At 41.7% G+C, this 17,808-nt stretch overlaps 1 protein-coding gene and 1 long non-coding RNA gene across 4 annotated transcripts in view; one reads left to right on the forward strand and one right to left on the reverse strand.

Moving 5' to 3' along the window:
- The first annotated feature begins 9,431 nt into the window (after window positions 1–9,431).
- On the forward strand, window positions 9,432–14,252 carry LOC101174534. The gene is made up of 4 exons (XM_004078381.4): window positions 9,432–10,175; window positions 11,182–11,445; window positions 11,520–11,595; window positions 13,285–14,252. Exons 1-4 carry the CDS (start codon window positions 9,827–9,829, stop codon window positions 13,700–13,702), a joined length of 1,107 nt encoding a protein of 368 aa, XP_004078429.1. The 5' UTR covers window positions 9,432–9,826; the 3' UTR covers window positions 13,703–14,252.
- Window positions 14,253–14,365: 113 nt separating this feature from the next.
- The window catches only part of LOC105356044, a 33,976-nt gene continuing 30,533 nt past the window's right edge, over window positions 14,366–17,808 (reverse strand). For 2 of the 3 annotated variants that reach the window (XR_002875033.1, XR_002875035.1), the window contains 2 exons: window positions 17,658–17,796; window positions 14,366–14,581 (listed from right to left, as the gene is read on the reverse strand). This is a non-coding gene — a long non-coding RNA (uncharacterized LOC105356044). Of the gene's footprint in view, window positions 16,323–17,657; window positions 17,797–17,808 lie in introns of all 3 variants that reach the window. The other variant, XR_002875034.1, reaches the window with a different exon arrangement.

Raw genomic sequence — 17,808 nt, forward strand, 5'->3', positions numbered from 1 at the left:
AACTATGTCTTACAGAACAACACAGGTTTTGGGGAATTTTTGGCTAAAAACAGCATAATCATAATTAAAACACCACTTTGAAGGTAGATCAACTCCACAGTCATGAGGCAGCAATAGCAAACCCCAGCTGCCCCAGTGAGGGTGAGCAACAACCACAGACTAAACCGGCAAAGGACCCCAAAAGGGAAACGCCGGGGCCAAAATCCCACGAAGAAAGTTCAAAGGAAATCCATCAAATAAAATTATATCATTCTATCAAACCCACGGGACATTTTCCATGGAAAATCAGCCACTGGAGCTTAAAAATATTCATGTCCAAAATGTAAATGAGGAAAACTATAAGTCTAGCACCTGATGTGATTTACAAAAATGAGATTCTGCTTTAGTGTTACTTTTAAAAGATTGCTGAGATTACCAAATGGGGTTAATGAATGAGGCGTTCAGGGAAAGTTTGTGCAAACTCAAAATGCAAATACAGATTTAGCAGTTCCAATAGTTGATGGGTCAATTTATGACTTAAAAAAAAAGTTCACTGATGATTAATACGCAGCAATGTTTGCTTGTTTACGGAAGAATGACACACTGCAGGCAGCAGAGAGACTTTTTGACAAATGTTTCCCCTTTTGGAAAGGTGAGTTATATCAAAAGAGTTCACATGCAAAGATTTTCATAGGTTAGATGAGATTGACCCCATATTCACCACAACAAAAAGGTACAGAGAGAAGCCGGTGCACACAATGAGATGGAAGAGTGGATGCCTGTTAAAGGCAGCTAATATCTGTGGGAAAACATCTTATTTAATGCTGGCAGATTAAAAGCCAGATTGATCAAAATGTGGAAATGCAGATCTTGCATACAGACAGGATTAGAGAAAACTTGATTCCAAATGTGACCACATTTTTGTCTTTTATGATAAAATTTTCTTTTTGTCATCCAAAAAGATTCGGAAACAGTTATGGGTGAAATGAGAAAGGAACACTCACATGTCTACGTTTATGGTCTAATATGTTGATTTTGATGGTCTGTTTAGCTGGTTTTTGGTAAATATCTTGATAAAGTTCCAGTTTTGATATTTTTCTATGTTCCCGCCTGCCTTGTTTTTTTCTTTCCATACCTTACATCCCCTTTGCTTCCAAACGCAGCAGATACCTGGTCTTGATGGTGACACACCTGTCTCCTTCTTCCTCTTCTTCTTCGTTCATTTGCTGCTGGTGCTGAACTGTCAGACTCATTACTGCCACCTTTGGAGTTGGAGTCTGAAAGCAATTTAAAAACAACAAATCTCTCTTTTTCAAACTCAGTTTCATTGTTAAGTCTTGATAAATCCCTAGAAAAATATTTTTTATTTCAAACTAAACACTAAACTATTCTTTTTTAAATGCCTCTGAAGCGTCTCCCTGTCTTCATTTTAGACAGTCCATAAATTATCTGTGTTCTGCCCCCGTCAAAAATCCTCAGCACCTCGATTATGTGTACTTATGGGTTTATTTTTGACATTTTATCTGACTTTTTAACATTGGAGTCTATGGGGAAACTCCACCCATTGCTGTGGTCTTTTATAGAACGAACACCTGGCAGAGTTTTCTTCCAGACTGGATCTCATTTCCTTCACAACTTAATATTTTATTTTCTAAAAAGAAACAATCGGTTGTTTTGGGAACCTTTTTACACAGGACGTATTATTTAATGTATTAGGTTAAGAAAAGAGACCCCAACAAGATTGGTTATGAAGCCTGCAGTTCCGCTTTTGTCCAGCAGTGGACACCAGAACCAGGTGCGCAAGCTCCAAGTTTGACTGTCGTCGGTCCAGGTGGGGCTGCCTCATTGACAAGGAGGGCATCACCTTGAAGAAGCTGATGATGTGCGGGAAGATGGGGGCGGGCAGGGATGGAGAGAGAAGAGGGGAGCTGCGCCTGCGCGCGCACAGGCGCAGCTCCACCGCAGGAACTTTCCTCTGCGGGGTGACGATTGAACAGCAGGAAATCCAGCCTCCAGGTAAAACCGGAGACCACGGTGAGTGCGCAGCCTCCGCTTGCACCCACGCAGGCTTCTGCTTGCGTGTGTGCAGTCCCCGCACAGGCTGCCAGCAGATGTGGCACCGACACACGCGACCATGATGTGCGGGAGGCGCATGGATGGAGGCATAAAAAGAAACATCCAAAGTTCATCATCAAATGGAAAGTGGTAGCTGGAAGATGCTGGGAGTCAGCATGAGGGGCATCTGGCTAAAAGAGTCAAGTTGGAACCGTAGAACAACAAAACATAACGTTTAAACATAAATGAGTTAGTGGGTTTGTCTAATTTAATTAAAATATCTTGTCTAACCAAAGTACTGCTATTCTGATAATAGACTTATTTTGGTTTTTTTTAGAACTTCAATCATTTCTCACAACTCATTTAAAAACTTAAATTGTGTTTAGTGACGGATTTCAGTCAAATTAAGTTGCAAATGTTATTCACATATTTATTTGAGGATAGACCTAAAGATGACTATAAATATGAATTGTTTCGCTCCATTGGCTCCCAGTTGATTCCAGAATCAAGTTCAAGATCCTCCTGTTAACCTATAAGGCCTTACATGGAATGGCCCCGTCCTATATTAAGGACCTCATAGTCCCTTACCACCCAAACAGAATACTTCGCTCGCAAAATGCAGGACTGCTTGTGGTTCCTAGAATTAGTAAAAGTACAGTTGGAGGTAGAGCGTTTAGCCACCAAGACCCTGTCTTATGGAATAAACTCCCAGCTCATGTAAGAGAGGCTGATTCAGTTTCTACATTCAAAGTTAGACTGAAAACATTCCTCTTTGGACAGGCTTATTATCAGACTAGTTAGTATTCAGAGATTATTTAACTTAATGTTAATTTGTTTAAATTAAACTTAATAGTAACTATTTGTTTTAAAAGGCTGCTAGAAGTTGAAGCTGGGGTAACTATGGTGCACTGGGGTTCTGTCCTCTTTTCTCTTCTACTTCTACCCTTCCTCTCTTCTCCATTCTTGATCATAATTTATCATTTAGTTCTCCATGCCTCTGTTTGGTGCAGTGCGATTCATGTATTGTCCCTCTTTTCCTCTCCCCTCCTGGGGAGTGGGAGCGCTTCCAGACTCCTGTTGGCTCATCCGTGCTCCAGTTCCTGACCGTTTACCTCGCCTTTGCTCCTGCTCCTACACCTGGCTGTGGTTCCTGTCTCCGGCTCGACTCGCGCCTTTGACTGTCCCCCCAACCACAGCTGGATGAAGCTCGTCTGCTGGACTTTATATATGTAGTTGTAGATTTAGATAAGTTAATTCTTCTCTAAGAGTTCTGGTAAATCGCCTGTCCGTCCTGGGGGAGGATCCCTCCTTCATGTGGGCACCCCTGAGGTTTCTTCGTTTTTTCCGGAATCCGTTTTTCTTGGGAGTTTTTCCTTACCGCGAAGGGGGGTCTAAGGGCAGGGATGCCAGTATAGCTTAGTCAGTTTGTTAGTTCATTTTAGTATTTTCCTATTGAACTCTTTGTATTCGTGATCCTTTTGAGTTCATGTTTTACTTCGAAGCCCATCGAGACGACTGTTGTTGTGATTTTGGGCTATTCAAATAAAGTTGAATTGAAAAATTGAATTGAATTAAAAGGATTAAAAATTAGAACATTTAAACACCAAGATTCCTCCATCCATTCATCCGTCTTCTTAACCTGCTGCATCCCTTTCTGAGACTAACATGGCCGCTGCTGGGTGAAGGCAGGGTTCACCCTGGATGGGTTACAAGTTTGTTGCAGGGCCACACAATCACACAAAAACCTTGGGGCAATTTGGAGTAATCAATCAACTTTTTAAGCACATTTTTGGAGTGTAGGAGGAGACACAGATGAAGATTGTACGTCTAATGTTAAATCAACTAAACACAGAAAATCTCATATTACCTACTCTCCCCAACAGGACCAAACCACTATCTGTATGCTCAGCATAAACGAACATTAAGTTTCATCTGAAAATCAAATATGTGACTCTCTTGGCCTCTATGGGTGTTGTGTCCCCACCTTTTTCTCTCTATAATGCCCTATTCACTTCATTTGCAGGCGTCTGATGGTTATGGGTAATTACCCTCAGGTTTATTTGTTTGTTTATTGGTTTTATCTATTTATTTATTTTTTAAATAATGACAAGATGATAATTTACAGTGTGGGTTTCAGGAGGGATACTGCTATTGATTTTTCCAGTATCAAGAATTTAATGAATGCATAGTTATGTATGTCTGGAGCCTTTCCTGTCTATCTATATGATTCTCTAATAATGTATCCCTAAATATGTATAGTTAACAGAATGTATGAAACACACACACACACACACACACACACACACACCTTTCCTCTTTATTTTTTATCTCCTGCCCTTATGTGTTAGTATTGGTAGTTGTCTGTGTTTGTCAGATCTGTTTTTTTCCAGAGTTTGTTGTTTTGTTTTTCTGTTGTCACACTTAAATTAAAAAAATTAAAAATTAAAATAAATATCATATTAAGATGTTTCGTTGAGTTGAGACGTATTTGAATTAAATTTTAATTTCCTCCTGAAACCCACACATGACCAAGAGCTCGTTCAGTTGAATTACAATGACACATTAAAACAGCAAAAAAAAAAGTCTAAATGCAATTTACACCTTTTGTCCTTGGCAAACATTTTAATATTAGGAACCCAAACACCTTCGTGACAGCAGAGGTGTGGGAGGAAGATGGTGTCGACCCCCCCTGACTCAACCTCAAAGCCCCGAAATGCTCAGTAACAGATAAAGTGATGAGCACAGCAAAGAAATGCCTCCTAACTTTACAGAAAAAACCCTAAAAGGTCACCTGGGTGAGTATAAGCTCTCAGTTAAAGTCCCTACAGTTGAATAATTGACCTTTTCAACTGAATAAATGTGCTTTTACAGTAAAAAAACAAAGAAGGTTTCACATCATGAACTTGACTCAGATACAGATGAAATCTCTCCTGAACATCAGTCTGACAAATTGTCAGTCAGTGGTCTTTACAAGGAAAACCTGCTTATTTATGTGGAAGATTGACTTTTAAAAGAAGAAAATATCAACAGTTTTGTGTGGCTTTGTTCTAATAATAGAGCAAATTTTTATGAAAACAGTTTGGAAGAAAGGCCACATTTATTTAAAAAAAAGCCTAATAAGTAGGGCTGCACAATATGAGGAAAACTCCCGATATGCGACATTACTGATCAATATTGCGATGACGATAACTCCCTGGTATATAAACAAATAGCAAAACAACCAAAACCATCATTTCATTACAACAGTTTAGAAATTGGACAGAGGGTGTAAGAAGAGCGCTAAATGAAAGAGGGATGACTGTGGTGCAGGGGAGAGAGGCTGCTCAGGACAGGGATGGGTGGAGAGAGCTTGTGTATGAATGAATGGATGGGTGTGGTAGAGGTCTGGTCTTGGGATGAAGCGGCAAGGGGAAACCAGCCTTGGCTGAGGCCCTACTGTGGAGGTGCCCACGTTGGGCTGTGCAGCTGACCCTGGAGCAGTGTGGTGTGGCTTAGACCAGGTGTGTGTGTGTGTGTGTGACCCAGTCACACACACACGCGCTCACACTGAAGGAGGAGGGTTTGGGGAAGAGAAGGAGGGAGTTCAAATTGTGTTCCCTGTCTAGGCTACCCCACCTTGGTGGGACATAGCCTGGGTATATAGATAGTTTAGAAATTGAACTCCAAATGACCCTCATCTACACAGGTGGACATCCAACGTAAAATGGCTCCATCTGGTTAGGCAACAACGTCAAGGGGTCCATCACATTGGTCAAATGCTTAAATTGATTTTGTTGATTGCTGAGGGTTGCGTCAGGAAGGGCATCCGGCGTAAAACATTGCCAAGTTTACCATTTAAAAAAAAAAAATGCTTAACCTCACTGAATTAAAATGTTCATTCTTGGAAGCAGAAATCAGCAACGATTAATTTAACAAAAACACATTGATATTCATTTGAAGCAATTTTCTTTTTATTAAAATTTTAAGTTTTAACTTTGTTCAGTTTGAGCCATGTTTTTTTTAATCAAACTAAAATGACTGTTGAATTCCATTGTAAAAATATTAAATTGAATTGTGTAAAATAAATCTGTGTGTATCTGGATTGAGTCAGTTCAGGAATTAGGCCATAAGAGATATTCCGCTCTGAAAAAAGTAAAGGTTTTTATCTTTTTATATCATTCAAATTTAAGTTTATTTTCCTTAAAAAATATGTTTTTCAAATCAAAATATTATTTGGTTCAAATTGCGAATAAAATGAAGGAAAAACATGTTTCGGACCTTATTAAGATAATGAAGAATAAAATGATAAACAAAATGAAAAAAATGTCACATTTTTATGAATTATGCATTTTCTATCATTATATTTGTGGTGATTTTTTTAAAATATTTTTGTTTTCCATTTACATCTAATTCAAATTTATTTCTCAGTAAATACACAAATGTAAAAAAAATACTTTTTGGCTCCTGTTTAAAACAGGAAATGTAAGTTTTATTGTAAAGGATATATTTGTTTTTCTTCATTTCTAAAAACCTCAATGAACAGTTTCTCTCTGGCTGGTAGAAACCACATCCCCCCGCAGGTCCTACAGTGAACTGCCGTTTCCTGTGTGATGTGAAAGTTCTGCTTTCTCTCATTAGAAAACCTCATTCTATAAAGCCGTTCAAGTGAGTTCATCAGTAAAAAGTTACAATATGTTTGCTTTAAAACAGTCAAATTCCTGCTGTTTTTCCTTCTCCTGAACGAGTTGACCCCACAAATTCAGCCGGACGTCAGACTGAAGGGAGCGGAGAGAAAGCAAAGAGCTGCAGAGACGCTTTGTTCATGATGCTGAGATCACACCGGAGGAAATATGCACGTCTGCAGAAGTCCAGCCTGGTAAACGACCACCAAAGATGTCTGGAATACAGAACGAAAAGACACTGGATTCATAAATTGGCTATTTTTCAAATCCAGATCATCCAAAAAAGAAATTTAGTCATGAATCTCCGGTGGCCCTGAAGTGCAGATGACACCAACAAATCACAAAAGTATTTAAAAGACAATTAAACAAGCAAAACAAACAAACAAAAAGAATACAGTTTCAGAAACTGGAAAAGGTAAGGACACCACTGAATGTCTCCTTTTACTAACTACTTACAGCATATCTATCATGTGGAGAGGTTTACGGCTGGTGAGGCACTGACGTCATCAGTCAGATTTACAAACATACAGAGCTTATTCACTATTCATTTTCTATCCTGTTTTGTCCCATTTGGGGGTCATGGGGCTGCTGGAGCCTATCTCAGCCACTTGTGGGTGAAGGCAGGGGATGCCCTGGAGAGGTTGTCTGCTGCAGGGCCACATTCACTCTCACACCTATGGACAATTTAGAGTTGCCAATTGACCTATGAAGTATTTTTTTGGATGGTGAGAGGAAGCTGGATGATGATGTTGTGTTTTTCATGTCCCCCAGCTGGGACTTGAACCAGGGGCCTTCTTGCTGTGAGGCAAGAGCGCTAACCACTGCACCACCAATCTGACAATTATCAAGAAATAGAAAAATGAATAGTAAAGTATGTATTATGCCGTTAGGAAGACAGAAACAGTAAAGCGCTTGTGACTGCTGCAGTTCCAGTCTGTGAATGCGGTGCAGTCTGGGTGCAGGTGAGGCATGGGCTGCCGGTGCCTCACCTGCCGTGTATTTGCTCGTGTATTTGAACAGGAAATTTGTAAATTTGCCACTTTTTTTTTTAACCAAAGAAATGTTGAAAACTTGCACAGAAAAACAGTAATCATAGAACAAACATCTCTAAAATTATTTGATTTTTATTTTTAACAACAAAACAGTAAATTCTTCTTATTTATGTATGTTTTAATCTATGCCCCCCCCCCCCCCCCCCGGTTTACGTCTAGTATTGCTACATGCCAAATAACCTTCAACTGGAAAAATGGAAAAACATCATCATCCAATCAGTGATGTCCAACAGTGAATGCCTTTCCCCGTTTGTTCTTGTGTTTCATTTTTTTCACATTTCATATTGATTTCTGTAAATTACTTTTTTTTCCAAAACATTTTTTTCCATATTTTTTTTTTTAATTGTGTTTTCCTTTAGTCCACGATAATTATCCTTAATTTTGTGTAATACAAATTTTTACTGGTTGGACTTGAAATTTAAAGATGATTTCACAATTCACTTTAAAAGATTCTAAAAATCAGAAGAAAAAAAGAAGAAAATGGCGACATTGATTAAAACTATGAGTTATATCACTAGAGGAGACACGCCCGCTTTAGAAGCCTGGCCGACAGTGGCGGAGCGCGACGCCATCTTGGTGAGGTCGACGACGCCCACATGACAATGATTTATATTGCTTTTAGTGGTGTCTAAGTAGCTTTTATATACTATATATATATTTTAGATTTATATATATTTATACATATAGGTAAATATATTATATTTATATATATAATATGTATATAGATACATCATTTGTTGTTGTTAAAGAAGAGAAACAGTCAGCCTTAAAAGCTCAAACTAATGAAAATGCATTGTTGCAGGACTTCTTACAAATAAAACAATTATTACAAAGAATTTTTAAAAATAATTTCTAAACATTTAGAAGTTTAAGACCTCTTTGACATATAATTTAAATTATTTAGAAAAACCCAACAATAAGTCAATAATAATAATAATAATAATAATAAATCAATAGTAAGTCAATACAAACAATTAATAATAACAATAAATAGATAAATAAATAAGTCAATAAATAATAAAAAAAACATAAGTCTATTAATATTATTAATAATAATAATGCTAATAATAAAAATATATATATATTCAAAAGAAGTCCAAAAGTGAACTATATATTTACCCTAAAAAAAAAACAACAAAGATAAACAATAGATTTACTGATTCATGTTAGTGATCAATTTGTGTAACACAGATGTTATGGTGTCGGCTTTCAAGCAAACAGTCTGGCCTCTCATCAAAATGTGTTTCCACAAATGTTCTGAACATAGTCAGACTGTATTACTAGTTGGTACCACAGTGATCCATCTGGGTTAGCTGTTTTTATTGCTAATTCTCACTTTTTCCTGAAGTCTGAATCCATTGGAAACCTGCAAGAAAAGTTCAGTCTCTGAGTCAGAAATGTATAAATCTATATTACTATAATAGCCTATTGTGCTGTGTACAAGTTTAGCAAAATAAAATGTACATTTATGTCAACTGCAAATTATACGTATACATCATGCAGCATGTTGATAACAGCCCTGCAGCATCATGCATGTCAACATGTGTATGATTAATGAAGCCCCTGCAGCATTAAAAGAAAAAATTATAGTACTTACCTGTGAAATGATATACCTTCCTCCTTCATTGACTCATTTCTGTGATTTTGGCAGTTGAAACCCGCACAATGAACTGGTATTATGCAAAAAATGTGTTCACATGCACGCTCTGCAGTTGTAACTTGACCTCACCAAGATGGCGGTGCTCTCCTCCCATGAGGAATCACGTGATGTCTCCTCTGGTGATATAATTTATTAGATTAAAAACTGAACTCTGAACTTTTTTGAGTCGAGTACTGAAGAATATTTCTCCACCACTAGGAGGCAGCAAAACTACAAATTGATGTGAACCGACATCAAACAAACACCAACGAAAAAGTCCACGCGCGCAGCTGACTAACCCAAACAGGCCCCTTTAGTGTTTCCGGTAGGTTTTTGTCAACAGTAAAGTTAAGATTTTGGTTTTCTGTGTGAATCTTAAAGGGGCGCGTGGGTGGTAGCACAGAATTCATGTTCCAGGGCTCTGCGTTCCGCTTGTAAACATGAATGTGGCCCAAAACAAAACGCTACACGAGGACGAGGCTCGGGTGGTCGAAAACGCGATCCGACTGGCGGTGGACTCGGTTCTGAACGTGCTGTCCGGTCTCAGCGGCGCCAAAGTCCACGAGTACCGAAGGATGGTGGCCGACAGAGACAAAGAGATCCAATGGCTCGAGCGCAGGCTCGCGGAGATCGAGCGCGAGCTTCAGGTGCTGCGCCGGCGCGGCTGCACGTGCGAGCTGTTGCGGGACGAACCCGTCCTCGGGAGGCCCCGAGGCTCCGAGGAGCAGAGCCAAACCAGAACCGGCGAGCAGACGGGAGGGCCGGTGGAGTGCGAGATGAGCCTGTCCTGTAAGTGAACGCAGCACCGAGATCACTTCAGGGTCCATCCGGATTTTTCATGCGCGTCACCATGGCAACAGATGCTAGAACACACCTTTCAAAGTTCTGAAATGAAGACACTTTACACAAGCAAGTTGATCTCAATTCGAAAAGATTTTGAGTTATTTTATATTTATCAAAACATTAAACGTATTTTTAAATGAAAAAAAAAATTTGATTTACTATAAAATGTTTTAATGAAATAAACCTTTATGCTCAATAAACCATTGCCTGCAGCCTCTTTAGAGTCATTTTTAAAGGTTTTGGGCTTTGAAAAGCTACAGTAAAATGACATATAGATGTTTGTATTTTAAACACATGGACTCCCTTCATATCCCATTGAACTGCAATTTGTGTAGAATATGAAGTGCAGTTGAGTTTTATCCACTGATCCATTAAAGAAATTAAATTGTAATTTGGTGTTTTTTAACATGCTCTTGTATGATGGAGGACATGTACAAAGAAAATTCAGCACAAAGGTGCATTTTTTAGTTTTTGTTTATTTAAATAGTTAGAAACCAGGAACAGATACAAAAGCTCATTGAAAAGGAGTTTTTTAGATATGTGGAAAATATACTGGGTGGGCCACAAGTCCGCTGCTCCGCTCCATTCTAATGCATCTGGCTCCAAACTGTTCGGCTCCGGTGTCGCTCGCCATTAGCGGACCTTTTTGTTGCCCCGCTAATGTTAGGTTGGGGGTGTGGGGGGCTGTGAGCTAACGGGAGAGAGTGTAATCAATTGACAAAAACAGAGACAAACCTGGGGGTGGGGGGTTATTCCTTATCAGCGGTCCCGCCCACAACTCAGAATCAAATTACGAATAAACTCCTGCCGCTCTGCAGAAACTACGTCCTAAAAAACGACACAGATTTTTTTTAATTTAGGGTAAAAACAGCATCATCAGAACTGAAAAGCAGGACTCTAAATGATCCTGGAGTTCACTTTCATTTCTGATGATTCCATCTCTCGTCTTCAGTGGGTGTTTTTGGCTGCCCCCCCTCTGACATCTCCTCCCAAAGCCCTGGCTCTGCCTCCTGGTCCCCCCCCTGCAGACAGAGCGTGGACCCTGCCGGCACCTTCTACTCTTCGGAGGCCTCGGCAGCAGACAGAAGCCTGACTCCTCGCAGCCTCAAACAGGAGCCCGCCGACTTCAGCGCCATCACCATCAAGTGGGAGGAGGGGGATCTTCAGGAGACAGCCGGCAGCCCCCGACGGGATGGGGAGAGACCTGCTGAGGGGGGTAAGTCTGCAAAACGGTGAGAAATGCAGCTTTACTTAGACTTTTCTGTGATGGATCGTCTCTGGCTGTTGCAGACCAAACAAATGAGATGAGAGAGAAGCCTCAGGCCGACCGCGGAGAGCAGCACCTCATGGAGGGGGAGCAGCTCAGGTGAGGCTTCATCCTCTCCCACTGTTGGATATAAATGTCGGCCGGTTGGCTGCCTCGGTCCCGTCAAGGCCTGACCAGAGCTCTTCTAGGGCCGGCGTTTGGGGGTGGGGGCCTGGGCTTGCTCCGGGGGGGGCAACGCTTTCTGGCTCCTCTCTCTCTCTGTGTGGGGTGGGTGGTGCCGGGCCTGGGGTGTCGGCGCCTCCAGGGGTGGGGCCCCTTGGCTGGGGGCTGGGGGACAGCTGTTTGACCACCGGGGGACAGTCTACCAGCTGTCCCCACCCTCCCCCTTTCCTCATATAACCTCATATTAGGGTGAGGGTGTGGGGGGTCTAGACTGCGATGCGCCTTGGGGGGGAGCTACTTGGCAGTGGCCCCCCTCCTATGGTTGCTGTATGGAGTGGGCCCCCCCTCTTTTGGTTTTATTTGCACCTTAAACATGTAGGGCCCTTGGTAGGGGGGGTGCTTGGACATCACTGCCAGCAAGCAGTGGATGTCCTCCTGGCACCCTACCCGCCAATTTTAACCGCACCTTAGACATTTAGGGCCCCTTGGTGGGGAGGGTGAGGGGACATCACTGTGAGTAATCAGGAGATGTCCCCTTAGTGCCCTACCCACCAATTTTAACTGCACCCCCCTTAGTACACACACCCCTCCCCCTTCAATATATACATTCCAACATAAACAGACACACATGCACACACACACCCTGTCAAACACACATGCACACACATTTTGCAAGGAAGGTGGGACCTGGGTCCATCTGTCCCCTACCCCTTCCCTGGTGGGGGGTGCGGGTCCCTTGGCGGCGGCTGCCGTGTCCCCTGGGTGCCGGCTTCCTGGGCCCGGCGGTGCTCTCTCCGCACGGCGGGGGGGTTCACATTACACCTGAGCCGGGGGTGTTCCTGGGGGGTGGGTCCTGGTCCTTACCCCTGACCCGCTGCTGTTGCGGCGGGGGTCTTGGGGTGGGGGTGGCTGGGCGCTCCTCCTCCTTCTTTTCACATTCCACCATCCATTTTAGAAGAACATAAACACTCACCTGAGCACAGGTGTTAGCTCACCTTTGCACTAATAGTTTGCATGATTGAATGAATGAAATATTTCACACTAGTTGGTTTAAAGGCATAGGTATACGTGTGTGGACACTATCTTATTTGTGTACATGTTGACATGTGAACATTTTTTGCAGCTAGCAGGTGTGTTGATAACATTTGAGTGTGTGTGAACAGGCCCCACCCTTTTTGTACTACATTTAAACTGTACCGTAACGATAAACAACCAGTAAACCTGTCTGCTCTATGCTGCTTCATGGTCTTACCCCCCCCCCCCCCCCTCTCACTATCACCCCCCTCTCTCTAACGTCCCTCTCTCTTCTTCCCTTCTTTCCTTTTCCGTCCGGTCCAACACCAAAGATTTTCAAACATGATTGAAATTAATAAAGTTTGGTCTGAATTACAAAAGGGGTTTATTCAGACATACCTTTGGTTTGTCTGAAGATGAATAACCCCTCTTGTTAAAGTAAAATATGTCCAACACAAGAGGCCCTCAGCTCTCATCTGTCTGCCCAGCTGTTGGACAGGACAAGTTAAAAAAAAAATGAATAAATAAATAAATGTCCTGACTTTTGGGAAGCTCTTTCAGTTCATTCGCTGCCATTTGGTTCCCTAATCCTCTTCCCCCGTCTTCAAACAGGAAACAGAAGAGGAGCGTGCCGACGTGCGAGCTGACGGAGGAAGCTCAGAGGCTGAAGAGGGCAGCCTGGAGGGCGGCGTCCAGGCGCTACTACGCCCGTAAAATCGCCCGGCAGCAGGTGAAGCCTCAGCGCAGCGCCCCTCTGGTTCCCGTCCTGAGCTCTCAGGTTGCTCAGCCCCCCTTCATGCTGGACAGGAGGAGACGGACGCAGATATCGCAGCTTCCCGAGCAGTCGCAGGAGTCGCAGAGGGAGGCGTGGAGAGCCGCGTCGCGCAGGTACTACGCCCGCAAAAACGCCCGCCTGCAGACGCAGAGCCACCAGTTTGGACACCTAAGCTTTAACCCAGACGGATCGGCGCAGGGGCCAAACAGAGAGGGGCCCCACTCCACCAGTGGAGGAGGAATTATGTGCAGCTGACGTTTCTCAGAGAAATCCTGAAACTTTTATGGCGTTTTTGATCAGTAAGCCACCAGAAGCACCCAGGTGATCCGGATCGAGGGCTGAAAATGAACTGCTGAATCATCTGGTGTTCGACCTGAGGCTGTCATGCTGCGTTCACAGACACCGGGAAACACAGTTTCTGCCTTCAGGCAGGAATAAACACGACTCTGTTCTTCGAACACAGTCGAACACAGAATGTGTCTCAAAAATGTTTAACAGTGTGAAAAAGCAACAGCAGAATAAACCCTGTGACGTGTTTTCTGAGCATCAAAACTTTTTTATTGTCGTTTTATAAATGTACCAACTCAGATTTATCTTTTTTTCTCCTTTCTGAAGGTTTCATTTGACAGTTATGTCTATATTTCTGGGTTTTTTTGTGTTTTGTGTAAAGATGCTGACTGCAGGAACAGCAGCACAGCGCCCCCAGTGTTCGACACATGTAACTGTCAGTGTCACATTACTTTTAATACAACCTTGATGTATTTTTTATCCAGTACAAGAAAGAAATAAAGCAGCTAAATCAAAACCAGGAGTTTTCAGTTTCTGTAAAATGACCAAATGTGGATTTATGGAAAAAAAATCCCAAAGATTTTTATTAAAAATATTCAGAAATGTTTTGTCTCTGTTCAATAAAAAACATTTTGTTTCAACAAATTTATTTACCCATGAAATAAATCTATACAATGATGACTTAATAAAAAAACAAAGCTATTAGGAATGCATCAGAAATGATGATTGACACACAAGTCATAGAAAAGATGAATTCCCAACATTGATGTAAGCATCAAGCCTCCTTTTAGCTGCTTTTACCTCTGATGGTATCGTTGATCCGAGCTTCATCTGATCCGCTTAGATCTGAAACCGGATATATGAGAACAATCAGATAAATGACAGTAAAACATTTCTAATTCATCAAAAACAAATTTACACATTAAACTCAAAGAGCAAAATGCTGAGGAATGAAGCTGCAGCTCCATGTGGGTGAGCACATCTGGGATATCTTCTTGCCACACTTCAAATTTACAGGCACATTTTAAAATATTCAATCTGCTGTTTAACCTAAACTGAGTCCTTAAACCGGACTGAACCGGCCTCTGTGACCAGCAGCTGTTGGAGCAAATCCTTTTCTGAGGATGGCTCTTCTGGGGTCTTCAGGAATGCAGTGAGATTAAAATATTACATTTTTTTAAATCCCATATGAATATAAGAAGATTGTTATTTTCCTGCAGATATTGTGCAATTATTGATTTGCTGAACCTACTGATATTTATTGTTACATTTCTAAAATAGTTTGATCTGCAAAACAGTTTGAGGCCTAATTTAAAATCACTGAATTGAAGGGATTAGCATGTGACATGAAACATTTATGTTTTTTAACTCTCCTGTTGTGTTCTGGGTCAGATTAACCTGTTCTTACATTTAACAATCTAGAGAAAGTACTTTAAAAGTGTTTTTGTACTTTCAAAGTTCTCCTGTAGGGTTAAATTATTTATTTAACCTAAAAACTGTTTTGTTTTTGACAACAGAGGAGAGTTTCTGAACTGGGTTTGGGGTGGATCTGTCAAATGAGAGTTTGGAACAAAGCGCACGTAAACTAAACGTAAAAAAGAGTCCAAAAAAGACAAAACAGTGTGGGACGACTGTTATAAAATGTGTGTAAAGTCGTGCGTTTATTTTTCTTTGTCGAGCTTTTCTTGGTTTGTGGTCATGTTCTGTTCTTTTAGGTTGTCACACCAGGTTTTACTGTCATTTCTTCACAGATGTTTTTGGTTAATTAATCCTCAGATGTAAAAAACCCTGAGAAAAATAAATATAACAGGGTTGTTTAAATGTTAATTTTCTTACTCAGCTTTATTATAACAGAGAAATAAAAACTAAGGAATCACATTGAAGTGGGAGTGGTGGAAGCTGACCAAAACCCAGTGAGAGCAGCAAAGTCCCATTTGTTTAGATTTACATGTTTTTGGGCACTCATTTATAAAATGAAACCTTTAAATAGTTACAATAATTGAATTATTGAACTGTGTTCTATATATGACAATTTAAACCTTCCTTTCAAAATAAAATGCACCCTGTGTCAAATACGATCCTTATGCTGCAACAGATTTTCTTGAATTTCATTAAATTTTCTATCAATGTGACTTTGGTGAGCTTTCATCCTTTTTCTCCTTTTGACAATAAAATATAAACATGACAAATCTATACATGTACATACAGTTATATAAAACTATACCTCTGAACAGCAGCAAGACAATGTTCTATACACCAGAAGATTAGAAATACGGGACGTACGTTTCTTTTCTAACAAGATTAACCTTTTTACCATCATTGTGTTCAATTATTAAAGATCTAAACAGAAACTAAAACAAATCAAGCAGATGCTACAACCCATTTTTCCATCATTATTATAATTTTTTTGAAGAGTCACAATGGAGTCATGAAAGAGCTGCATGAGCCTCAGGTTGCAAACCCCTGATTTAGAGAAAGTCTATGACCGAACCCGCGGAGAGGAGCTGAGGTTTGGATGAGGACGTCTGGACTGACAGAGAAGAATGTTGCAGTTTTTCAGGGCATGAGGGCTGGAAGATGGAGGTGCCTAAAGGTGGGAATGAGGAGTTTGATGAGAATAGTATGGTACATCAAGAGAGGTGGTTTGTTCTAAGGAGATGGATGAAAGTCAGCCACAAAGAAAGAGCAGCCATGTTGTTAGGGACAGTGGCTCTGAGAAAGAGACCGGAGGAGGGCGGGGTCCCCAGCATTCTCTCCTGTCACATCAACAGCCTCAACAAACGCGCATGTGTACCCGAGGGTCAAGGCGCAGCTGATGCCACACACATGTCTACTCCCTGATATCAGCTTTCAGGCATGGCGGACCCCCCTCCTGTCTGCGCGCTACAAAGAGATCCGCTACGCAGCTGCTGGCTGCCGATGCTCCGTTAGCGGCGGCGCGCGTTCGACTGCAGCTGAGCGACGGTTTGGATACCAGGATGTTTACGTGCAGGAGGCCCGGATCTTTGGAGACCGCTGCCCCTCCTGACAAGATAAAGGGTGTTCTGTCTGTTCTGTTGGACAAAGCTGTAATTGATCCATGAATGCGCGCGCAGATGGTGCGAAATGATGCGGCGGCAGCTCTTAGGTTCTGGAGCAGCAGCTGCAGTATGAAGCTCGTCCATTCAGACATATGTTTTACCTTCATACTGGAGTCGAGTCTGAGTTTCTGGGAGCAGCTGCTGCTGAGAACCCGACACGCAGGAAGGCGGACGCCGCCGTAAATCCAAATACACCTGCCTGGTTTTGTTGGAGGCTGCGACACAAGCGGGGAAAAGGGGCGCCCATTCCTTCCACAGCAGAACATGCACGTGTCTGTTTGGTGTAATAGAACCTCAGCCGTCACTCAATGCAGCTCTCCCTCCGTACTCAAAGGAACTCTGGCTGGTTTGACGCAGAACTCGTTTTTCCCCCTGCGGGGAGCAGTTTAGTCTGCGCGCTGCGGCTGGATTTTTAACTCAAATCATTGTTTAAATCTACTCTTATGATTTAACTCATTTATGTGGCTTTAAGGATGTTTATGTATAAATTATTTTGTTAAATAAACAGTTTTGTCTTGAACTGTGTCTGTGGAGTCTCTGCGTAATTCTGAACTTCACACGCTTCGCCTCACTCTTTGTACGTATCTCTGGGCCTAAATTGTTACATTTCCAATTATGTTTGAGTGTAAAAGCGTGAAGTCAAGATAATTTTATATGTATCTACCAGTTTAAGTGAAAGAGGGATCTTTTTCACGGACTATACCCTTTGGAGAACCTTCTGCGCCTTTGGAAACTCCTGTGCGCTTTTGCATTCCCTTTCCGCGTATTTGGATTTTCCCTTCAATAGATTAAACTTTTGGGTTTTTAAAATTCTATTTTATAAGAAAAATGTCTCGTCTTACCATAAAACTCCATCAGTGGAGTATCTGCCACGCTTCTCTAATGTCCCAGGGCTTGGAGACGCATGAATGTCAACTGGAAGTCTGAGGAGTTCAGCTGCGCTTCCACCCCGACACTTGCTCCGCAGTAACAACTGGAAGGCTGTTGGTTGGA

This window comes from Oryzias latipes, chromosome 16 (genome assembly GCF_002234675.1).
Source record: "Oryzias latipes chromosome 16, ASM223467v1".
In the NCBI taxonomy this organism is placed as follows: Eukaryota; Metazoa; Chordata; class Actinopteri; order Beloniformes; family Adrianichthyidae; genus Oryzias; species Oryzias latipes.

What these genes read in the sequence shown, in the direction of transcription:
- LOC101174534 (XM_004078381.4), top strand. Translation starts at nt 9,827, where the DNA reads ATGAATGTGGCCCAAAACAAAACGCTACACGAGGACGAGGCTCGGGTG. An exon ending in GTGCGAGATGAGCCTGTCCT is followed by an intron (nt 10,176 to 11,181) that starts GTAAGTGAACGC and finishes TCTCGTCTTCAG; the next exon opens with TGGGTGTTTTTGGCTGCCCC. An exon ending in ATGGAGGGGGAGCAGCTCAG is followed by an intron (nt 11,596 to 13,284) that starts GTGAGGCTTCAT and finishes GTCTTCAAACAG; the next exon opens with GAAACAGAAGAGGAGCGTGC.